The sequence below is a fragment of the Glycine soja genome, chromosome 8, assembly GCF_004193775.1.
Source record: "Glycine soja cultivar W05 chromosome 8, ASM419377v2, whole genome shotgun sequence".
Taxonomy (NCBI): Eukaryota; Viridiplantae; Streptophyta; class Magnoliopsida; order Fabales; family Fabaceae; genus Glycine; species Glycine soja.
Genome location: NC_041009.1, coordinates 47,622,356 through 47,642,794, shown reverse-complemented (window position 1 = coordinate 47,642,794; position 20,439 = coordinate 47,622,356). Strand labels below are relative to the sequence as shown.

The 20,439-nt window shown below is 33.2% G+C and overlaps 3 protein-coding genes across 4 annotated transcripts; 1 reads left to right on the top strand and 2 right to left on the bottom strand.

Annotated features, from left to right (window-relative positions):
- Positions 1 to 294: 294 nt before the first annotated feature.
- LOC114423815 (2,3-dimethylmalate lyase-like) lies at positions 295 to 5,725 on the bottom strand. 2 transcript variants are annotated; one of them, XM_028390714.1, is made up of 8 exons: positions 5,184 to 5,725; positions 4,831 to 5,112; positions 4,620 to 4,742; positions 4,312 to 4,462; positions 3,652 to 3,749; positions 2,861 to 2,897; positions 2,596 to 2,744; positions 295 to 697 (listed from the first exon to the last, which is right to left on the bottom strand). In XM_028390714.1, exons 1-7 carry the CDS (start codon positions 5,661 to 5,663, stop codon positions 2,626 to 2,628), a joined length of 1,290 nt encoding a protein of 429 aa, XP_028246515.1. In that variant the 5' UTR covers positions 5,664 to 5,725; the 3' UTR covers positions 295 to 697; positions 2,596 to 2,625. The 2 variants fall into 2 exon arrangements, with proteins under 2 accessions (XP_028246515.1, XP_028246514.1); XM_028390713.1 differs by having other exon boundaries at positions 3,652 to 3,875; positions 5,184 to 5,722.
- Positions 5,726 to 7,054: 1,329 nt separating this feature from the next.
- On the bottom strand, positions 7,055 to 12,405 carry LOC114423813 (solute carrier family 35 member F1-like). The gene is made up of 11 exons (XM_028390709.1): positions 12,031 to 12,405; positions 11,859 to 11,953; positions 11,252 to 11,309; positions 10,774 to 10,968; positions 10,164 to 10,240; positions 9,779 to 9,861; positions 9,139 to 9,190; positions 8,888 to 8,956; positions 8,325 to 8,411; positions 8,152 to 8,213; positions 7,055 to 7,512 (listed from the first exon to the last, which is right to left on the bottom strand). The coding sequence occupies exons 1-11, from the start codon at positions 12,149 to 12,151 to the stop codon at positions 7,371 to 7,373; spliced, it is 1,041 nt and encodes a 346-aa protein (XP_028246510.1). The 5' UTR covers positions 12,152 to 12,405; the 3' UTR covers positions 7,055 to 7,370.
- A 3,258-nt stretch (positions 12,406 to 15,663) lies between these two features.
- Positions 15,664 to 20,051, top strand: LOC114423811 (probable methyltransferase PMT19). Its single transcript, XM_028390708.1, has 6 exons — positions 15,664 to 16,300; positions 16,852 to 17,062; positions 17,441 to 17,744; positions 18,113 to 18,502; positions 19,239 to 19,316; positions 19,765 to 20,051. The coding sequence occupies exons 1-6, from the start codon at positions 15,767 to 15,769 to the stop codon at positions 19,964 to 19,966; spliced, it is 1,719 nt and encodes a 572-aa protein (XP_028246509.1). The 5' UTR covers positions 15,664 to 15,766; the 3' UTR covers positions 19,967 to 20,051.
- Positions 20,052 to 20,439: the final 388 nt, after the last annotated feature.

Sequence of the window (20,439 nt, the reverse complement as noted above, 5' to 3'; positions counted from 1 at the left end):
CATTCGTGACTTTGGTGGCGTCGATACCATGCTTTAATTGCTTTCTATGTTGGACACTGGACTTCTAGTGACGAATCCGATGCCATGATTTTCGTGTTGACACCAGAATCTTGTGTCCCAACATTTAATTTTACAAAATTTCACCTTTTTCAAAATTATTTAGCCTCCAAATTGTAAATTGCATTTGGAAAGCCAATTAAATATAAATGAGTATACTGGGAATCCAAGCTATAACATTTATCTTAAGTTCTAGTAAAAGTTGCTTAAAAATAATTTGAAGTGAAAGTAGTCGATGTAATTGTAAATAGACATATACACAACTATAGATTTAAAAAAACTTAGACGCCGTTTTGCATGAAATTGTGAGTTTCAACGCTCGGTAAACTTATCTTAGCGATATAGGACATGAGAATCTTTCTCCCTATCAGAACAAATAAATATAAAAATGGGCTGACAATAAAGGGAAAAATTATTTTCAAGAAATTTCCCATTCCTGACTATAGTTGTAATAACTTTTTTCTTTTTCCAGTATTTGGATAATAAATCCATGTGATATCTTAAATTACTGGTTCCCGATGACCATGCTGCTTGTACCACGTCCGGCTTCCTCACTTCCAACAACCGAGCTGCTGTGCCTAGATCAGGTTTAACCCTTAGCTTCCAGTTATCACCTTCATCAATATGAACCATCAATTTCCTGGAACATCATCATCAACAGCAACGAATATAAGAAACAAAGCTTTCTCATCCAAATGTTCCTGACATGATATTGTAGGAAATTGGCTTTATGGTGTTACAGTAGTTAATGGTTGTTCAGAAAGTGCAATTAAACAAGCCAACTTATTCCAATCGTATACTTGAATATAAGTAACAGTTAAACAAAAATAAATATGTCTTACCATACCACTAAAGAAAAGAAATTTGAAAGTAAAACAATTATGATTGCCGATTGTCATATAATACAATTCATAAATCTGGAATTACATAAATGAAATGAAAGAAAAGACAATCAAGAGTCTTTCCATTTATTAAATTCTTTATGTTATGCCAAAGACGAGAATTAACAAAAGTGCAGGAAGCAAAAGAATACACAGATTTAATATAGTTCGGCTCATATGACCAACATCCACACAGGCAGTCTGAGAGGTCTTTTTCTTTAGAGAACAGAATTTTACTGGGTACATCATGGTAAAAGGGAGATAAGAAATTAAAAATTTGCAAATGCAACAACACCAGTAACCCAGGAGCACAACATAGTTTTTAGCAATGAATGTAACAATTTCTGGTAAGGGAAGTTGTTGGATAGACATGATGTGTATCAAGTACTTTAAATTGTTGGTCAATATGCAATATGAAAAGAGGATTTATCTTTTCTGATTTGGTTCCGACCAGTCAGAAAACATGTTTCCAACTTTCTATTAGCCCGATGCACAAACTCCCAGATGCTATATCAATTTATGGCCGAAATAAAGATTCCACTGAGTCAATAAATATCACAAGCAATAAAGTGAACTAGATGATATATTGGCATTGCATAATAGGTTTCAGAAAACCTACAAGCAATAAATTTTTCATTCGCTCAGTAACTGATCACATACTCCACCATAGGAAAGAGCATGACGCTAGCTAATCAAATAAAGCTATAATTACTGACACCTCATAAGTTATGCCGAAATATCTAAAGTGTGCTATTCATGATCAACAAGAAAATGTAGAATAAGATAATAACACTTTCAAGGAGCTGCAAGAACACCCCCCCCCCCCCTCCCCCCTCTTCCTTCAATTTTCTAATTGTAATTCTGATGGTTTTAGGGGTCAACGATGGCAGAGTTGGTGGATCGCACTCACTTGGAGTACTTGGCATCATAGGAGTAGGATTGTATTCCTAAATGAAAGCTTTAATGGTCATAAATTGATGGAGGATGCATTAAACCTGGAAAGAGGATTTGATATCCCATTTCACTCGTGGTCTAGCAGTATTAGGGATGTTTTTTGTACTCGGGGGGAATAGTATATAAAATGTACGGTTTTGAGGGTGGGTGGTTACCTAGCTAATAGCCAGATCTTTGGTTCTCTAATACTTATTCTGTATATTGTATTAGTTAACCATAGGTCTGCTCTCGTTGATGCTATGCTGTTTGTAAATCAGTACCACTTGTACTGCTTTCACTAATATATATATATATATATATATATACTTTTGCCGATCAAAAAAAAAGAAAATAAGCCAAACTTTTGATACTCAGTTTTGCTGGGTTTGGTAGAAGTAAAGCCAAAATTTTGTGGCAGTTCCCTGCTCTTTGGTGCATATATGGTTGGAGTGTGATTCTCATGTCTTTAAAGAGAGCTCTCTGAGTGAGAAGCTTCTGTAGGATATGGCACTTGGCTTCTAGTTGGTGTAAAGCTCATGATCTTTTTAAAAGGGTTTCCCTTATCTATGTTTGAGGGAGTGGGTATCTTTGCTCAATTTTTTTTTTTTATCTTTAGTTTGAGTTCTTTTTTAGGAGGACCTCTTATCCTCCAATCTCCTTTTATCTTTTTGATTAATTCCTTCTTTTATCATAAATAAAACAACAGTAGTCCAGAACAAGTTACCGTTAGACTTGAGAAAAGTTATGTCTGGAATCACTCCAGAAATACTTGAATTCTGTCACCCATCCTGTCTTGAAAATCTAACAAGAGTTTCCCCCCAACTTCCTCAGTAGCATCATCTAAAAGCTCTTTGATGTTTATGCCACCCAAAGCTGTATAGAGTTATGAAAAAAATAACCAACAAAAATTGTGAAAAAGAAGCTTTGAGTCACAAATTCAGAATAGATATATACAGTAAACTATAATAATTTCTAAATAGTAATAGTACCAGGAACTATGTTTGTGATTCCATCCAGAAACCCAGCCTGTATATAGCAAATTACATGTATTAGGAGAAAAAGGAAACAGGAAATCTTTATTGGAGAAATATTCAATTGAACATACACATAATTTAAAGATGAATAACTGAATGACCAGGGAGGGGTTACCACAGAAAATATGTATAACCATTACAAAACAAAAAGGTTGGAGATTGGCATTTATAAAACAAAAGTCATGTGTACTGTATTTCATTTCTCTTTCTGTTTTTCCAAATAACAGGGAAGAAGGGCAAGCACAAAGTGGTGGAAGAAAGGTGGTTAATTCAGGAAACTGGGATGTCCAATTATACTACTTACACCACTATTTCAACTCCAAATGAATCACTTTGATTATTAACTTGAATGCAACATATCTGATAGTTCTTCTTCCCAAGACTAATTGTTCAATTAAAACTAGAGAAGTTCACGAGGTTTCAATGGTAGCAGCAAATAACAGTGAGATCAATGTATGCCACTTTGCAAGCACAAGGGACAAGCAAAAAAAAAAAGTTAGAATAGTACAAGTACACATGGATTTTTGACATGTCCGAAATTGGGCTAGAATTAAAAAGAAATTATGTAAATGGAATCCACAATGTATTGGGATTCTAAAGATAAAGTTGCAGCAACTTATGGTAAAATCATTCTTATCAAATGTGAAAATCAGTAGGCTGCATCCTTAACTAGTTCTGACCAGTTAGTTAATATGAATAAATCATTATTCTTTTTTTCAGTACCACTGAAAGGTATGATAACTTACAGGAATCCTAAGATCAAGTCTCTCAAATCCATCTCTGCCAGTTATTTTTACTCTGAGAGTTCGAGACCAGATACCAGAAAAAGGGTTCCTTGAACTATCTGCACCATATTTATTGTACACATCATCAGGTGTTATAACTTCCACAATTGGATCTTTGAAACTTTGATTTGTCTGCTCTGTATCAACTTGATCTCGCCGTTGTATACTGTATAGGTTACTGCTCTCTGACAAATAACTAACTATTACTATGAGAATGCAAGAATGGAATGCACAATATATATTTACAATGTGAATATCAGCATGAGACCTTTACTTCTATCTTTGTTTCTCCCCTAGAGCTGAAACATAGAAATTCACTAATGAAAAAATAGCTATCTAAGTTTCTCTTGAGTCGTGACTATCTACGATTAATTAGATGGCCTTTGTTTATTTTGATAAAATACTAATGAAATATTTAACTTGATATTCAGCATTGAACATATCCACTTCACATAAATAGACCTTAATAAAGTTCAAAGGCTTCTCTCCACAAGCAGATGATTTCATAAGGTTATTCATCACCATTCATCAACCAACCCCTCCCAAGCCCAACACGTTTATGAAAGTAAAGGGCTATTATTCACTTAATTTTGTGTTAAGATCTGTCTATCCTATTCCTACCTCTCTTGGAAAGCTGCGGATTGGTGGTTGTAGCATAACGCTTCTCTTCTTCATAGTAAGCATTGAAACCTAAGATATCCTTAATTTCTTCAAAAGATGGCATGCTTCCGGGAGGAGGAATACGGCCACCTCGAATGGCAGTGAGTGAATCCTACAAATGCAGTCATGTTGAACAATAAGGCTTGTTGTAAAGGAGTTAAAAGGTGAATATAACTAAAATCAAATCATAAAACAAACAAGTATTTGGTAGCATGTCTCAATCCTGAGCTTATCAGCACATGTAAGTAATATGAAGGAAGAGAAGTGACCTGCATTGCTCGTATAGAAACCCCGATCAAGGAAAGTGGATACGCAACAATTTTAAAACCAATATCTTGAAGCTCCATAGGATTAAGTATGGGTGTCTTGCCACCTCCTTCGAGCATATTGGCCTACACAAGAGAAGAGGCACAACACAAGTGAACAAATGCATTCCCCGCCCTCTATAAATATAATCAAATATAATAAAGAGAAAGGTACCATTTTGGGAACGAGCGGAGAAACGTCGCAGAAAGCCTTCATCTCTTCCCTGGAAGCAAGGGCGTCGATGAAAAGAACATCAGCTCCAGCATCCGCAAAGGCCCTTGACCTAACAAGCGCTTCCTCCAACGACACAGCTTGCCGAGCATCACTGCGCGCCACAATCACAATGTCGGAACCGCTCTCTCTCCTCGCATCAACGGCCGCCTTAATCTTCATCACCGCCTCTTCTCGAGAAACCACTCGCCTCCCGCGCGTGTGCCCACACGCTTTAGGAGAAACCTAACTAATTAAAAAAGTTAAGTAAATCGAAGATGAGAATTATTTGATACAAAGCAAACTAACAAACTGACCTGATCTTCGAGAATGATTCCGGCGAATCCGGCTGCGATGTATCCCTTGAGAGTTCTCTTGAGGTTCATGGCATTGCCGTAGCCGTTGTCGGCGTCGCCGATGACGGGAATGGAGACGGATTGGGTGATGAGTTGTCCCTGATGGAGCATTTCGGCGTAAGAGATGAGGCCAGTGTCGGGCAAGGCGAGGCTGGCGGCGGAAATAGAGAAGCCGCTGCTGAAGCAGAATTGGAAGCCGGCGTTCTCAACGAGTTTGGCGCTGAGAGCGTCGAAGCAAGCAGGACCTTGGTGGACCCCTGGGGAGTCCAGGATTCTGCGAAGCGCCTTCGCAGGTGAAGAAGAAGAAGAAGAAGAAGAAGCCAAAGAGCATGCTACGCCAAATGATGATTTGGATTTTGATAACAGCGAAACCGAACCAGATTCAAATCGGAAGAGGGAAGAAAGGGTAACACTGCTAGTGCCAACCGCTGAAACCTTCATTGCTCACTGCACTTTCATTACCAATCTAATTTCTATTTTATAACCATTCCCAAATTTATTCTACTCTTTCGTATATCAATTACAAAACATATAATTACTCCTTCCCCTCCGTTCACAATATATGAATTTTAAGATTTTTTTTATAAGTATTAAGAAATATATATATTAATTAACTTCTTATTATATTTTTTATTTCTCTAATTAATCGTTCATTAACTCTTTTTATACACTACTCACACTACTATTTATTAAAGATAATTTTAGAAAAAAAAAATATATTCAATGTGGCATTGATTTTAAAAAATGACATATATTGTAGAATATTTTTTTTTTAAACATCATATATTCTGTAATCAAGAAAGTAATAAATATCTCCTGCATGGTACTCGTACGAAGAATTAATTTGTAAATGTAAATTATTTTCATTTGAACTGAACTATAAAATTTGAATGAATTTATTTTTCATTCATCATTAATAAGCCATTAATTTTACTGTACCAGGCAATTTATTATTAGATGACCATGCAAACAAAGTCTTTACATCTTATGGGTAATTTAATTTTAACTATTTTTAAAAATAATTAAAGCTGAATTTTCATATAAAAAATCTTAATATAAAACATAAATGTAAAATAGTTAATAATTATATTTTTTTAAAAGTGATTATTAAATAATAATAATAAATTATGTGAAGAAACAGCGATTCTATTTAACACTAGTTTGATTACTATTTTTTAAAGTAATTTTTTTGTTTTGATAAAAGTTATTTTAATTTAAAGTTCGAACCAACTTCCAAAATTCTATTTTAAACAATAAAAATTGTTTGATAAGGGTTAAAGAAGAAGAAGAATTAGAGTTTGATTAAAGTAAATACATAATTTTGAATGGTTGTCCACACTCCCCCAAAGAGTGACAACCTAATCCCACATGCTTCCCTCTCTCTTCTCTAATCTTCATCACGGCCTCCTCCCGCGCGTGTGCCACACGCTTTCGGCTGACCTGGTCTTCGAGAATGATTCATGGCATCGGAATGAAGCCACTGGCGCCGAGAGCATCCAAATAACTACTTCTACTTGCTGTTCACTTTATCTCATTATTCAGCATTTCCCATTATTGAGAAAGAAAATAACATCATGTGAATTAAATAATATTTGCACAAAATACATTCTTCAACTCCAAGGAGATACTTTGAATGAGAGGAAAAGGTTGGTGGTGTTTTTTGTTTTTTATTTCAGGTCAGTCAGTTGATCCATGTTGCTCGATTATATTTCTTATTTATATTTTTACCCCTTCCATTTCTTTCTTTTCATTCCTTATTCATGTCACAACAATTTCCAATAATCAAAGACAACCTTAAATTGAGGACATAGAATTACTACTACTACTACTAATTTGACTCCAAAAGTTTCTATTTCTTTAAATTAATTTCTTACTTTAAAATATCAGATAATTAACAACATACTGACTAAAAAGTTGGCTATTGATCTCCAGATGATGAAGAGTTTTCTCAAAATTCCATCAAACGAAACTTTAGAGGATCCTTTAAATTACAAGACATGTGAACAAGAGCAGCATCTGAAGGAACATTATCTTCTTGGAATGCAATCTTGCAGGAGCTGCCAATACATAATAAATTTAGACTAATCTCCATTCTCTTGAGGATACTTTTCCTCATGGTTTTTCTGTGTATGAATCTGTAGGTCTATACTAAGCTACCCATGTTTTTGAGCTTCCAGCCGCAGCTCCTTTGCTATGATTTCCTGAATTGGCTTCTTCATCTTGTTTGACTGCAGGGCGATGATCATCGATAGCAGCGTTTGGAGGGTGTTGATCATCATCTCTGTCCCCTCTGCAATAAGTAAGAAGAAACACCATAGTGAAAAAAAAAAAAAAGACTCAATCTATTAGAAACATTAAAGGATACTCAAGTCTCCGTTTCCTGAATCAAGCTAGAGAGGAAAACAAAATGTGAAACAACGGCTTTTGAGAAGCACAAGATTATACCTACAACAGCTGACTGACCATATTGTTAATTGTGAAAAATCCTTAAAAATATAAAATCATGGGCTATTTATTAAAATCATCCTTGACCTTGAGCCAATGGAGCATTCATATATGTCTTTCTAAATACTACTGTGTCAATGCGTCATGAAAGAAAAAATAGAAATTCAGCAAGCAAGGAATCCCGCCACAAACAGATACAGAAACCAATAAATTAGGAATAGCTCAATTTCCCTTACTGGGCACACATCTAAATCAACATAAACCCCATCACCATTGACAAAGAAAGTGGTACCAAGCTATGCCCACACTTCTGATATAAATGTGTGGTTAATGCTCAATGCTCATTGATACTCAATGTAGACGTTAAGCTATGTCATAAAATGCTAGAAACAGCAGAATTAATCTAGAAATAATTCAATTTTAGAAAATCCTCGATGAACATCACAACAGTAACTATATGAGAAGAAAGTGCAACAATACTTACCCTGAATAGATTATGAGCCCAATGGTAACGGCACCAAATGACACAAAGTACATCCAATCAACCTGGAAATCATAATTAGCTCTAGAGATGTTAGCATGCTGAAAATGCGGCTCACATCTCATAGGAATTTCCCCGTGGGAAAAAATAACAAGGTTGTAACATTACTATCAGACCTTCTCATGGTACGCAAAAATACGAATTAAGACAGCCCACATGTCTGAGGTCAACAGAGACAAATTTAGCATTGTAGAACCATTGATCTGTAACAAAACAAGAGAGTATATTTAACAATACTACATCTCAGTGAAAGCTGGATGGGGGATATTTATCATCCGTCTCCCTTTGTTAAGCTAAACTATACCATGAATGTTCAGAGGGAAAAGTGGCACGCAAAAGATGCCATTGCCAGTTAGACATTCATAGGCTATAGAATAAGTTAAATTTCTCCAATGCTAGGAAAGAATTTCAAGAAATTTGATGGGAAATAAATTTTTCAAAGTACTACATAATTATTAAATTGTTTTGGTCCAGAATTAAAATCAGTGTAAAAAATGATAGAGAAACACTCAGAGAGAGAGAGAGACAGATTAAAACCAAAGAACTGCATTCTAGAGTTTTTTTAATCAATTATTTTGTTTAGTTCCATCTATTTTCTTTTTGGTACATTTATTCACTCATTTCATTCCACAGTCATAATAAAAAATATATTCAGAATATCTATGGTTTGAAACCACACCTTAAGCAGAACAGGGACTAAAGAGTAAAACATAAACATGGCCACTGCAAATCCAACAAAAGGAAGCGCCTGAAACCAACATTGAAAGAAATGAATATAAATAATAATGCTTACAGATCTTACATCACACTAATTAGCATTTTGTGACAACATATATAACATTATAACTTGGTATCAGACATCCTAGTTAAAGTGAAATTCTATAGTATCATTTTCTCAATCATAGTGAGAGAGTGATAAAGAGAGCTTACTGCCTCAGCCGACCAATGAATAGATTTAAGTTCATTGCGCTCAAGTATGCTTCTGTAATAATAATTAAGGATACAACAGGAAAAAGAAATGCAATAATTCTAGTCAATGGACATAAGTTTTTATTTTTCCTTGATTAAATCAATGTGAATTACATATCAAAACATCACTTTTAGAAAAATAAGTAATTAATTTTAGAAACTTGAAGTTGGAACTTCATTAAAATTGTATTTCATTCACCTGTGACTACAACTCGATCAATTTAACATTTCAAAGTAAATTCCCAAATCAAAATCCATAGTACAGTATAATTATGACACAGAACAATTTGTTAAATTACTGAGCAAACCAATAACTATTTGGCATAAAAAATGAAGTTAGATGCTTAAGTTATGCAACAGAACAAGCATCTATTGAAAGGTCAAACAAATATGATCATGCATAAAACAATAAATCCCGGAAGGAATGCTTGAGCCTCTGCAGCTGCTCCCAAATAGATTCCTCTGTGCAAATTTAATGGGAGAAATAGTTTATAGAATGTACAGCACCTTGTGATAAATATTCAGACAGAAAGCTAAGACAAAAATCAAAACAGCAAGAACCCATAGTCCTCCTAATGTATGTAATCAATTTGAAGGATACATTTGAATGGCACTGATAATGCCACCAGAGAGACCTAACATTGCCATAAGCTCAACTCTATCAGCACTTTTCACAAGAAACTCCTGCAATATAAAAGAAATAACAGCAACAAAAGGAAGATTACACATACTGAAACACTAATATAAGAAGTCAGGCGGGAATGTGATGGGAGTGCATCGCAAGAATTAGCCCAAACTAGTGGAACACAAACTGTGAAATACTAACTTAATAAGAATTTACATTTAGGACAGAAAGCACGTCCTTTGAATAGCAATCAATATTTTCAATAGTAGTTAGTGAGTATATATATTAATTTTCTTGTGCCACGCTATCAACTGCTCGAGTGTTGCAAAATTATTTTGAAGCAGAAGTACAATCAGCTTACCTCACTGACATTACTGATTGCATACAAGGTAGCACCGGCAATAACAAGAAGGTCCCCTTTACGAGGATTGCTTCCACCTATAACAGGTGAATATGACATCAAACTACTACCATAACTGGAATTAAGCATGTTACTGATGATATTAAATATAGGATAAAAATTTACTAGTTGCATGGTTTCTAAGGATAAAGATATGGAACACTTGCACACACTTTTTTTATGCGCTTGAGAGGGTGTATATACTGTTCAAGTATAAATAAAAGATAAGTTTAAATATCTTTATAGTCCTAGTAATTTTTCACTTTTTTGTTTTTCATCCTTGTAAAATTATTTTTTATTTTTAGTCCTTGTAAAATTATGTTTGCTTTATTTTTAGTCCTTGAAACATTTTAGATAGTAAAAAAAAAGTATTATTTAAAGCGTTATAAGGATAAAAAACAAAACAAGCATGATTTACAAGGACTAAAAATAAAAAAAATAATTTTGTAAGGAAAAAAACAAAATTATAATTTTGTAAGGACAAAAAAAATATACTAAATTGTGAAGACTAAAAAATATTTAAGCCTAAAAGATATTGATGTCACTAGGCAGTACGTAAAAAGCCACCCACCTGCACGGTCACCTGAATGAACATCAGAAAACACAACCAAGACAAGGCCAGCAACGCAAACAACTACACCAGTAATCTTTTTGAATCTATATTTTGTTTTCAAGAAAAGCCATGTAAGAAGCATGACGGACGGAATTGACCAGCAGTCAAGCAGCATCACACTGGTGAGTGAGGTGTATTGGTATGCCTTCACAACTGTTCGGTAGATGAGAATTACTTTAGATATTATTGCAAGTAAAATCATCTAAATCAACATATGACTTGCTTCATTTTAATACATAGGAAGAGTCCAATATAAATATACAAGAAAGGAAGGTCACGTTTGAGTAATTTCTATATGAATATTAAAATTTGGGTCATATAGTTTAGTCATCTGACCAATGATTGTTTGAGCAGACTGCATATAAATATATTAATTTCACCAATGTTTTTTACACTACTATATAATATCAAGTCTCTGGAATCATGAAACACTTACCAAGAAAATTTGCTTCTACATCAACCAATCCGAGAATTATATAATAGTACCATTTTGCCTGTGTTAGAAGCATATGAAGTTAGTGGAGTAGTCATCAAATGTTTTACTTACTTGAGAGGAAAACAGAGTAAAAAGTAGTAGAACAGCTGATCTTCCTGAAAAGCAGCACTCTCACACTCTCTCCGTGAAGCAGAAATAAAAGAATATCATTTCTTTTGCTCAAAAATTAAGAAGTCATTATATAAATACATGGCATGTTTTTACTATTTGCCACCCACATAAAAAATTTGCAGATTGGTGGAATGGTTGGAGCATCTAAACATTGGTAGATCAGGCATCTAAAGAATTACCCCTTCCAAGCAATAATTTTAGCAGCAGAGCAACAGAAAGAAAGGGAGATTTGGAGAACAGCAGCAGTTTTACAATAGAAGGAGAAGCATAAGGAGTTTAAGAGTAAAATAAAATACACGGATCATGCAAAAACTGTTAAAATCTTCTTGCCATCAATCTCTTTCAATCCCAATAACAGACTTAATCTTTAAAAAAAAAAAAACATTGCATCATATATTTGCAAATAATAAAACCCTAATGGCAATAGTATCATAACCTTGAGTGCTTTCCTTCGATATAGGAGAACAGTTCCATAGACAAGCGTCAAGAACACATAATTCAGAAACGACTGTGAAGTTGGAGCATTAATTCCTACAATAATGAAAAGAATTAAAAATGAAAATTGGCACGAGAAAGCATAGAATCGAAAAGAAAAATACTAAACATACCTTTTTTAGCCAATTCAGAGGAAGTGAAGCCGGTGGAAGTGATGAGAAGAGAAAGAAACTGACCCAAGCCGAGACCTATTAACGTGTTTCGGGTCCAAATCCTGGCAAAGTCGAACATCATATTTCCCAACACAACAGAATGAATGAAAGGTTGTTTTAATTAATCTAAATTCCTTCTATCTATTTAGAAGAAGAAGAAGAAGAAGAAAGGGAATTTGTGTTGTGTTGGGTGGTTGAGAAAGTGAAAGACAAGCCGAGACGAAACGAAACCAAAAAGCATATTGAATTTGAAGCAATGGGTAGAGTTATTGATCACACTCACTGCATGCTCATAGTCAAATCAATCTCTCTTTCACTTCCTCTCCCGCGATTGCACCATTGACCTTTATATATACAACTTGTCTTAATCTAATTTTTTTAAAAATGTAAATTATATTAAATTCAATGACAAAGAGAAAATTTATTCGTATAAGAAACTTAATTTTACTAAAAATCTACACAAAATTGATAATCTTCAAAAATCAACTTATTTTCCAAATACAGGAATCTTATTTAAACGAATGGGTTGATTTTATTCTTTTAATCCTCGTGGGACCAATTTTGAGGATCACCTCCCAAATTATCAACTTTCTTTTGTCTTTAGGTAAAACATCATTCTCAAAAGCTTCCATTAGTGCGTGCTGCTCTACGCAATTATGTTTTCTGAAATTTTGAACATAAAAGAAAAATTGTATGAGGTATTTTTTTTTAAGTATACATATTTCAAAAATATTTTATGATTACATTAAATATTTTTTTCGTCACACGTATTTCAAACACATACTCTAAAATTTGAAAATTTCATTTTATTGTCAATCTTTTGTATTGAAAAATGTTTTCAATGTATATAACATACATAGGTTATCTTTTTGACTTGTGGAGTAGTCAAAAAAATCGTATCTTAGGTTACCTTTTCCTTTTAATAAACCAAAGTGGTGTACAGAAAGTTATGCTCACTCTAAATGATGATGATTAACACCCTCTTTCAGCCGCGTAATGTGCTTTCCCTTTTCTTTTCGGCTGTTTCAGTTCACTTTACTTTTTATTTGCTGATTTTAGGTTCTGCCTTCATCTTTTTACGTGGGAAAATTCCACGGCCAGCAAGGTACAAAAGATGTTGGACTTGGACCATTATCGAATATGGTTAATTAATTGTTTTTAATAGACATAAAAAATTAATTAATTTTACTATGCTGTTACACAGGCAATGATTGATAGACAAATAATGTTATTCTCACTCTCTTTTTTCTCTTCACACCATTTAATATATCACATATTATTGTTATCTCCCTCTTTGTTGTGAAATAGTATGTGTCATAAAAATATGTTGTTAAGTCCTTAGTTATTTTAAAATTAAAAAAAAAAGTCAATTATATTTTTAATAATAAAAAATATACATTTTTAATGTACAAAAATAATTTAAATTAATCTAAATATACACCTAGGACATATTTATTGATTTAAAATGTTTGTATTGTCATTTCAAATCTTATAGCATCAAGTATCATATAATTTCACCGCAAAAATAAAAATGATTATGTTTTATGAAAGGGGGGTTGGATTTGCCAAACAACAATCCAAACACGCATTAAAATTAATTTTATTACCAAATGCGCACTCATTAGTATAGTATCAAAAAGTAATCTAATTAAGTAAGGTGTAATTTTTTTTTTTCCTTTGAACATACAAATTACAAGAGAGCAACTTCTGTGGACTGTGAATCTCTGTTGGAGCAGACTCATTCCCCAATGCCAGATCTCAATCTAAATTTAAATATTTTCAAAGTCAAACCAGTTACTGAATCAAGGAAAAACACTAATATACTCGCTCGTCTAATTATACTTATTGTTCTTTTTTGTTTAAAAAGTAAGAAGAAAATAAAAGTAGAAAATCTGATATTTTAATTTGTTTTAGAAAAGAAAAGAAAAAAATATATGATGATATAAATATCCTAAATAAAAATTAAATTTTGATAAAATTGAGGACATTTTTTGTCTTTTACGTATCTGCGCCAAGCGCAAGTTAGCAACTCGACGCCAACATACCTTGGAGGGGCCAAGATAGACGGCCCAAGGTCAATGGGCCCAAAACTAAAATCCAGTCCAGAACAATAATCAACTAACCGTGTTATTTCCATTCAAAATTAACGTTTTTTTTATATATTTTTTCTTGTTTTATTTCTCTTAAAACGTTACTTATTTCATCTAGTAACTGTGGGTTACTTACAAGTTCAAATTTTACTTATTTCATATATATTTTCATATCAATTACACTCAGAGTTACATGTTTCTTAAAATGTTATTTTTTATAATCAAAAGGAAATATTTGTTTATATTTTTTTCAATAATTTATTAAAGTATTATAATGAATTATTCTAATAGTATTTTTAAAATACTTAAAGAATAATATATCGACATCTTTAAATTTTTAAAAATAGTAAATGATTTTTTTATTCAATAAATTCTTTTTAAAATTGTTGGCAAATGTCACATTACATGTGCTGTTGTGCATGCTTCAGAATCTTGAACGGGTGCAAGCTCATTGGAATTTTGCATTCCATTTGTCTGCCCAATTATACCCTTTGCTTCTTGTGATAATCAAACTCTACTATCACATGACAATATATAAATATGCAATGAAGTTTTAATTTTTAATAAAATTGAATTAAATTTATAAAAAGATAGATTAAATACAAAGTTCCATCTATCTTATTTGCTCTGACTTATTAGATAATGGTGGCAAATAAAGAATGATCATATTATTATTATTATTATTATTATTATTATTATTATTAAACAGTGACTAAAATCATTCTTAATTTTTCAAAATAAATTCATATTCTTTTAATATTGAAAAAAATAAAATATACATTGACACTATAAAGAGTTTTTACATTATCAATGAAGAATTGTCGTGTATACTAATTTGATTAACTTTTACAGTATAAAATTTATTTTGTTGAATATATAAATTTTAATTTTTTTATATAATCATCACTAACTTTCTTATTTCACATATACTCTTTTTTTAAGTTTATATATTTTTATTTGTTATTTTTTTTATTATTGACATATCAATTTTCCTTAAATATTTTTAAATTTTATATATTTTCAATATCTCAAATATAATTATAAACTCATGCATGCTGGAGATACTTACATTTATGATTTACGAACATGCATTGTTTTCTTAGAATAGTTACATGTGTAATTTGTGAGTCATTCAATTAACAATTAAGAAGGTTTTACATATCTGATCCAGGCATTAGTTAGTTGGCATGACATTAGCATAGAAATAAGAGAATTTATATGTAGTCTCCTAAATTTAAGAATTTTTGTAGCAGAAACTTTGTTTCTCTCTCACTGGTTTTCTCTATCTTTGGCAGAAACTCATTCAACTAATTAATAACCTAAAAATAAGTTTATGAAACCCCCCTAAATTTGTGAGATATGATAGCAAGGTTAGCAATTGATCCAACAAAGGACCACAGCAGATGTAATGTGACATTTGCCATATAATTCACATGCATCGATCCAACAAAGGACCACAGCAGAACAATCCAACCAATAATTCCTTCCTCATTAATTTTTGTTTTCTCTTCCTCTTCTGGTATATATCCGTGACCACAAATACTATATCATTCATATACGTTGCAACTTCAGTTCACAAAGTCAACAACAACCTCGGAGTGAGAGAGATGAAGAACACCCCTGCTTGTCTCAAAATCTTCTCCGCCCTTCTTCTCTTGACCTCTCTCTTGTACATTCTCATTGCTCCCTCTTCACCTAGTATCCATGAAAACTTGCAACCCCAACAACTCCACTTTGACTTTGAGTTCTGCCCAGATAACTACACCAACCACTGTCCATGCCAAGACCCCATGAGGCAGAGACGCTTCCCCAAAGCTAAAATGTTCCGCAAAGAGCGTCATTGCCCTCAAAGCAATCAAAGGTTGAGGTGCCTCATTCCAACCCCAACAGGGTACCAAACCCCGTTTCCTTGGCCTAAGAGTAAGGACACTGCATGGTTCAGTAACGTGCCTTTTCCCAAGCTTGTGGAGTATAAGAAGTCACAGAATTGGGTTAGGTTGGAAGGTAACCGTTTTGTGTTCCCTGGAGGTGGCACTTCGTTTCCCGAAGGAGTCGATGCTTATGTTAATGCTCTAAAACGTCTTCTTCCCGTGCCTTTAGAATCTGGGGATGTCAGAACAGTGCTTGATGTTGGTTGTGGGGTGAGTCAGCTTCTATATCTTATTATGCTTTTTCCTTCCTTCTATTCTCTTTCTTTATTTTCTTTTGTCCTCTCTTAATTGTTTGCCCTGTTATCATTTCATTCGCCTTTTTTTAGCTTGTACTTTTACATGTTACTACAAGAGGAGTTTCTTGAGCAACAAAAACAGAGAGGCTTTTCAATCAAATGAGAGCTTATGTATAATCAAAGACTTTTTTTTTATATAAAAATAACTAATAGGAAGTCTCCTTAGCCTGCTTTCTTTTTAAAGTTTAATTAGCATGTATTGTTAGTGTAGTTCCCCTTCTGCTGAATCTAATGCCACTGGGAAAGTACGATTTAATTGTACTTTCATGTTGTTGATTAGTTCTTTTTCATATGGCATCTGTTTAGTTCTACTAATCATGACCCATTAGTTACGAACCTTACTTAACTGCTTTGATATTTTTCGTCTCTGCTCAATGTTGGATAATGAAACTTTGTTCTTCTTTTTGGGTTTATTTATTATAACTTCATGTAATGAATTTGTGTTCTGAATGTGCATAATCGTAGGTTGCAAGCTTTGGAGCTTCTCTGATGGACTATGATATCTTGACAATGTCACTTGCACCAAGTGATGAACATCAATCTCAAGTACAGTTTGCCCTAGAAAGGGGACTCCCAGCATTGCTTGGTGTACTAAGCATTCACAGGCTAACATTCCCTTCAAGATCATTTGATATGGTCCATTGCTCTAGATGCCTTGTCCCATGGACTGATTATGGTATTACTTTAATCTTTTCACTTAAACATTAAATGTATGCATTAGAAAAAATATATTTTTTTAATTTCCTACTTCCATTCTGAGTGTTGGAAAGTTCTAGGTCCCCTGCGTCAGTTATTGGGATGCTTTATATATCTAATGGGCATTTTTATTTAGTGTTAATTGGTTTTGACACGGAATCTAACATTGTAGCAGAGAACCCACATGCGTTTATATTATATATCTGTGGAATCTGTGGAACAACTTCATTTAATGTCACGATCAAATGTTTCAATATAATAAGCTAACACTTAAATTTATCCAGCTAATTCATTGTAGAGAACTTGGTTTGAACTTAATTATGATGCTAATCTCTAATATTTGTTTAATTTGTTAAAGATGGGCTATACCTAAGAGAGATTGACCGGATTTTGCGTCCTGGAGGATTTTGGGTACTGTCTGGGCCACCCATAAATTGGAGGGTAAACTACAAAGCGTGGGAAACAGAGCCTAAGGTGTTAAAAAAGGAGCAAAACATTTTAGAAGACCTTGCAATGCGACTGTGCTGGGAAAAAGTTGCTGAGAGAGACCAGATTGCTGTCTGGCAAAAACACAGAGATCATATCAGCTGCATGCAAAAGTTGAAGACTAGGAGATCCCCCAAGTTCTGCAACTCATCTGAGTCTGACCCTGATGCTGGTTGGTAAGTTTCTTTATTTCAACTTACCACTGTTGAGAGGATGCACAAGTGAGACAAGTAGATTGAATGGTTTTTAGTCCAATAGAAAGACTTAGAACAATATCGGAGATAGTTATTAAGAAGGATCTCATGGGGAATAATATTTATGATGATTTAGTCTTTAAGTGAGCCGAATTACATTGTGTGATCCTTGTAGCCGACCATACCTGTGGGATCAAATTTTTTTGTTGTCTTACCATTGTTGAGAGGACACTAGAAGATGGAAATATGTATGCTAAGGTTTCTGTTCCACTTTTACGCATAGTATGCTTATATTTAGATCATTTTCCCATGTATTATACTCATACTTCATAGGCATGACTATTCAACAGGTATACCAAAATGACTGCATGCATTTTTCCTCTTCCAGACGTGAAAGATGTACATGAAGTATCCGGAGGTGTTCTTGAGAAATGGCCTGAGAGGTTGGAAACTGTTCCACCAAGGGTCAGAAATGAAAATGATGATGGCTTCCTTCTCAAAACATATATTGAAGACAATCAGACATGGAAAAGGAGAGTGTCCAATTATGGGGTCCTTCTTAAATCCCTCACTTCTGGCAAATATCGAAATGTTATGGATATGAATGCTGGCTTTGGTGGATTTGCAGCTGCAATAGTGAAATATCCTGTTTGGGTTATGAATGTTGTTCCCTTTGATGCAAAAAGCAACAATCTTGGCATTATCTACGAACGAGGCCTTATAGGAACTTACATGGATTGGTATGCACAAATTATCTTTACTTTCTACTTTAAAATATTTATTGTATACTGGTTAGTTACAAGGTTTTGAAGATGAGTTTAGCATAAAAGATTTCAGCTGCAAGCATATTATTCAGAATTATGAAAGTAAATTTTACCTATTGACTTTCGTATCATCATCATGCATCCTGCACATGTTATTTTTGCAGTTAGTTTTTGTTTAGCTTCAAAGGTTGAGTATCAAAGGATAGAGTGTGATTGCCAACAGTTGGTTATTTACACAAATTTCTTTTCTCTCTGCTTGGCTTCAAGGTGTTTGATGTCGAACATGTATTTTGTCACTGTAATTAGACAATTAGTGCATTTTTTTTAGCATAGAACTTGAATACGTATAACCTATTGGTGCATTATATCTGCTCTGAACTTTCAACTCCATGAAGTTACAATAAAATACATTTTTTGTGTAATATATATGATTGTGGTATGATTACTATTGTGTGATTTATATTTAATGATAAGCTACAATGACTTTGTTTACTAAATAAGACTGTTCTATTCTTTTCTCATTTTGTCCCTTTTCTTCAATCCAAAGTTAACTGCATATTGTCATTTTGAGTCCTTTAGTTTCTCTTATTTTGGACGTCTTACATATGCTTAATTCATATTTATCTTCATGCATATACTTTGTCTCTGTTTGCATTTGAGCATGTACTTTTGAGATTGAAATAATGAAGGAACAACATTGCCTTGCTTGCAGGTGTGAGCCCTTTTCGACATACCCACGAACATATGACTTGATACATGCTAGTGGTGTATTCAGTATGTATATGGACAAGTAAGCTTAATCATAGCAGTATAGATTCTTTGAGCAATCTGTGTTGTTTCGATCTTCAATGTTCTTAATTTACAAGTTTATGATATAAAAATTGCTTGCTTGTTAGAAAATCTAATTTATGCAATCAGAAACTTTCAAGAACCAAAATAACACAAATAGCATCTTTGAGCCTGATACATGCATATTGAGAGAGAGAAAAAACAATAAATATAGATTACTATTAAATTTTAATTTAGATGGCCAAGATTAAAAAAAAAATAATTAGCATGACTTTATAAGGAGTCTTATTACTATTAATTTAACTTTTAATTTTGATCTGGATTTACAAAATTCTTGAGATATGTTCTCAATATAGGAGTACATTGTATGATTTAAACTTTTAGTAGTTAAAAAGGGATGCAATTTTTCTAATTTGTACTGAACATGAAAATCAAAATGTCTCTTGTAGGTGTGATATTACTGATATTCTTCTGGAGATGCATCGCATTCTTCGTCCCAAAGGAGCTGTTATTGTCAGGGATCACGGAAATGTAATTCTTAAAGTAAAAGAAATAAGTGATAGAATAAGATGGAAAGGAATAGTAGTGGCTGGTGAACAGGATGGAGCTTTTCATCCAGAAATGATTATGGTTATAAACAATGACGACTAAATTTGTTATACTGTTAGTCCTGTTACCAGTCGCATCTCATTTGTTTGTTTTCTACTAATCTAGCTTCGGATAGTTCAATTCTGCACTTGTTTCTTTAACTTTTTTATACAAGGAATGCCCAAGCGCGCATGCACAGGGATACAAGAGCAGGATATGTGGGTAAAACAAAAATTATTAAACTCATCATGATTACATGAATTTGGGGGGGCAAAATTTCATGAAAACAAATTTTTAAGAGCAAAATTTGCTACATTGTGAAACTTTTAAGAGTAAAAAATTACAGTTAATTTTTTTTCGTTCATAATTCTCAAATGATAAACATTACTTGAAAGAATAAAGTTTCTTACCACTTGAAATTAACAAATATCAGTATAAAAAGCACACTATAATAGATAATGAAATATTATCAAAAATTCTAACACTGACTTTTAAGATTTGATTTCAATAATCAAATGAATAATATTTCTATTAAA

Coding starts and splice junctions, on each gene's coding strand:
- LOC114423815 (XM_028390713.1), bottom strand. CDS start 5,663: ATGAAGGTTTCAGCGGTTGGCACTAGCAGTGTTACCCTTTCTTCCCTC. Junction 4,743..4,830: donor CTCCGCTCGTTCCCAAAATG/GTACCTTTCTCT, acceptor TCTCTTGTGTAG/GCCAATATGCTCGAAGGAGG. Junction 3,876..4,311: donor TCCGCAGCTTTCCAAGAGAG/GTAGGAATAGGA, acceptor GTTATTTGTCAG/AGAGCAGTAACCTATACAGT.
- LOC114423813 (XM_028390709.1), bottom strand. CDS start 12,151: ATGATGTTCGACTTTGCCAGGATTTGGACCCGAAACACGTTAATAGGT. Junction 11,310..11,858: donor ATCGAAGGAAAGCACTCAAG/GTTATGATACTA, acceptor CTTCTAACACAG/GCAAAATGGTACTATTATAT. Junction 8,957..9,138: donor TTCATTGGTCGGCTGAGGCA/GTAAGCTCTCTT, acceptor TGTTGGTTTCAG/GCGCTTCCTTTTGTTGGATT.
- LOC114423811 (XM_028390708.1), top strand. CDS start 15,767: ATGAAGAACACCCCTGCTTGTCTCAAAATCTTCTCCGCCCTTCTTCTC. Junction 16,301..16,851: donor TGCTTGATGTTGGTTGTGGG/GTGAGTCAGCTT, acceptor GCATAATCGTAG/GTTGCAAGCTTTGGAGCTTC. Junction 17,063..17,440: donor TGTCCCATGGACTGATTATG/GTATTACTTTAA, acceptor AATTTGTTAAAG/ATGGGCTATACCTAAGAGAG.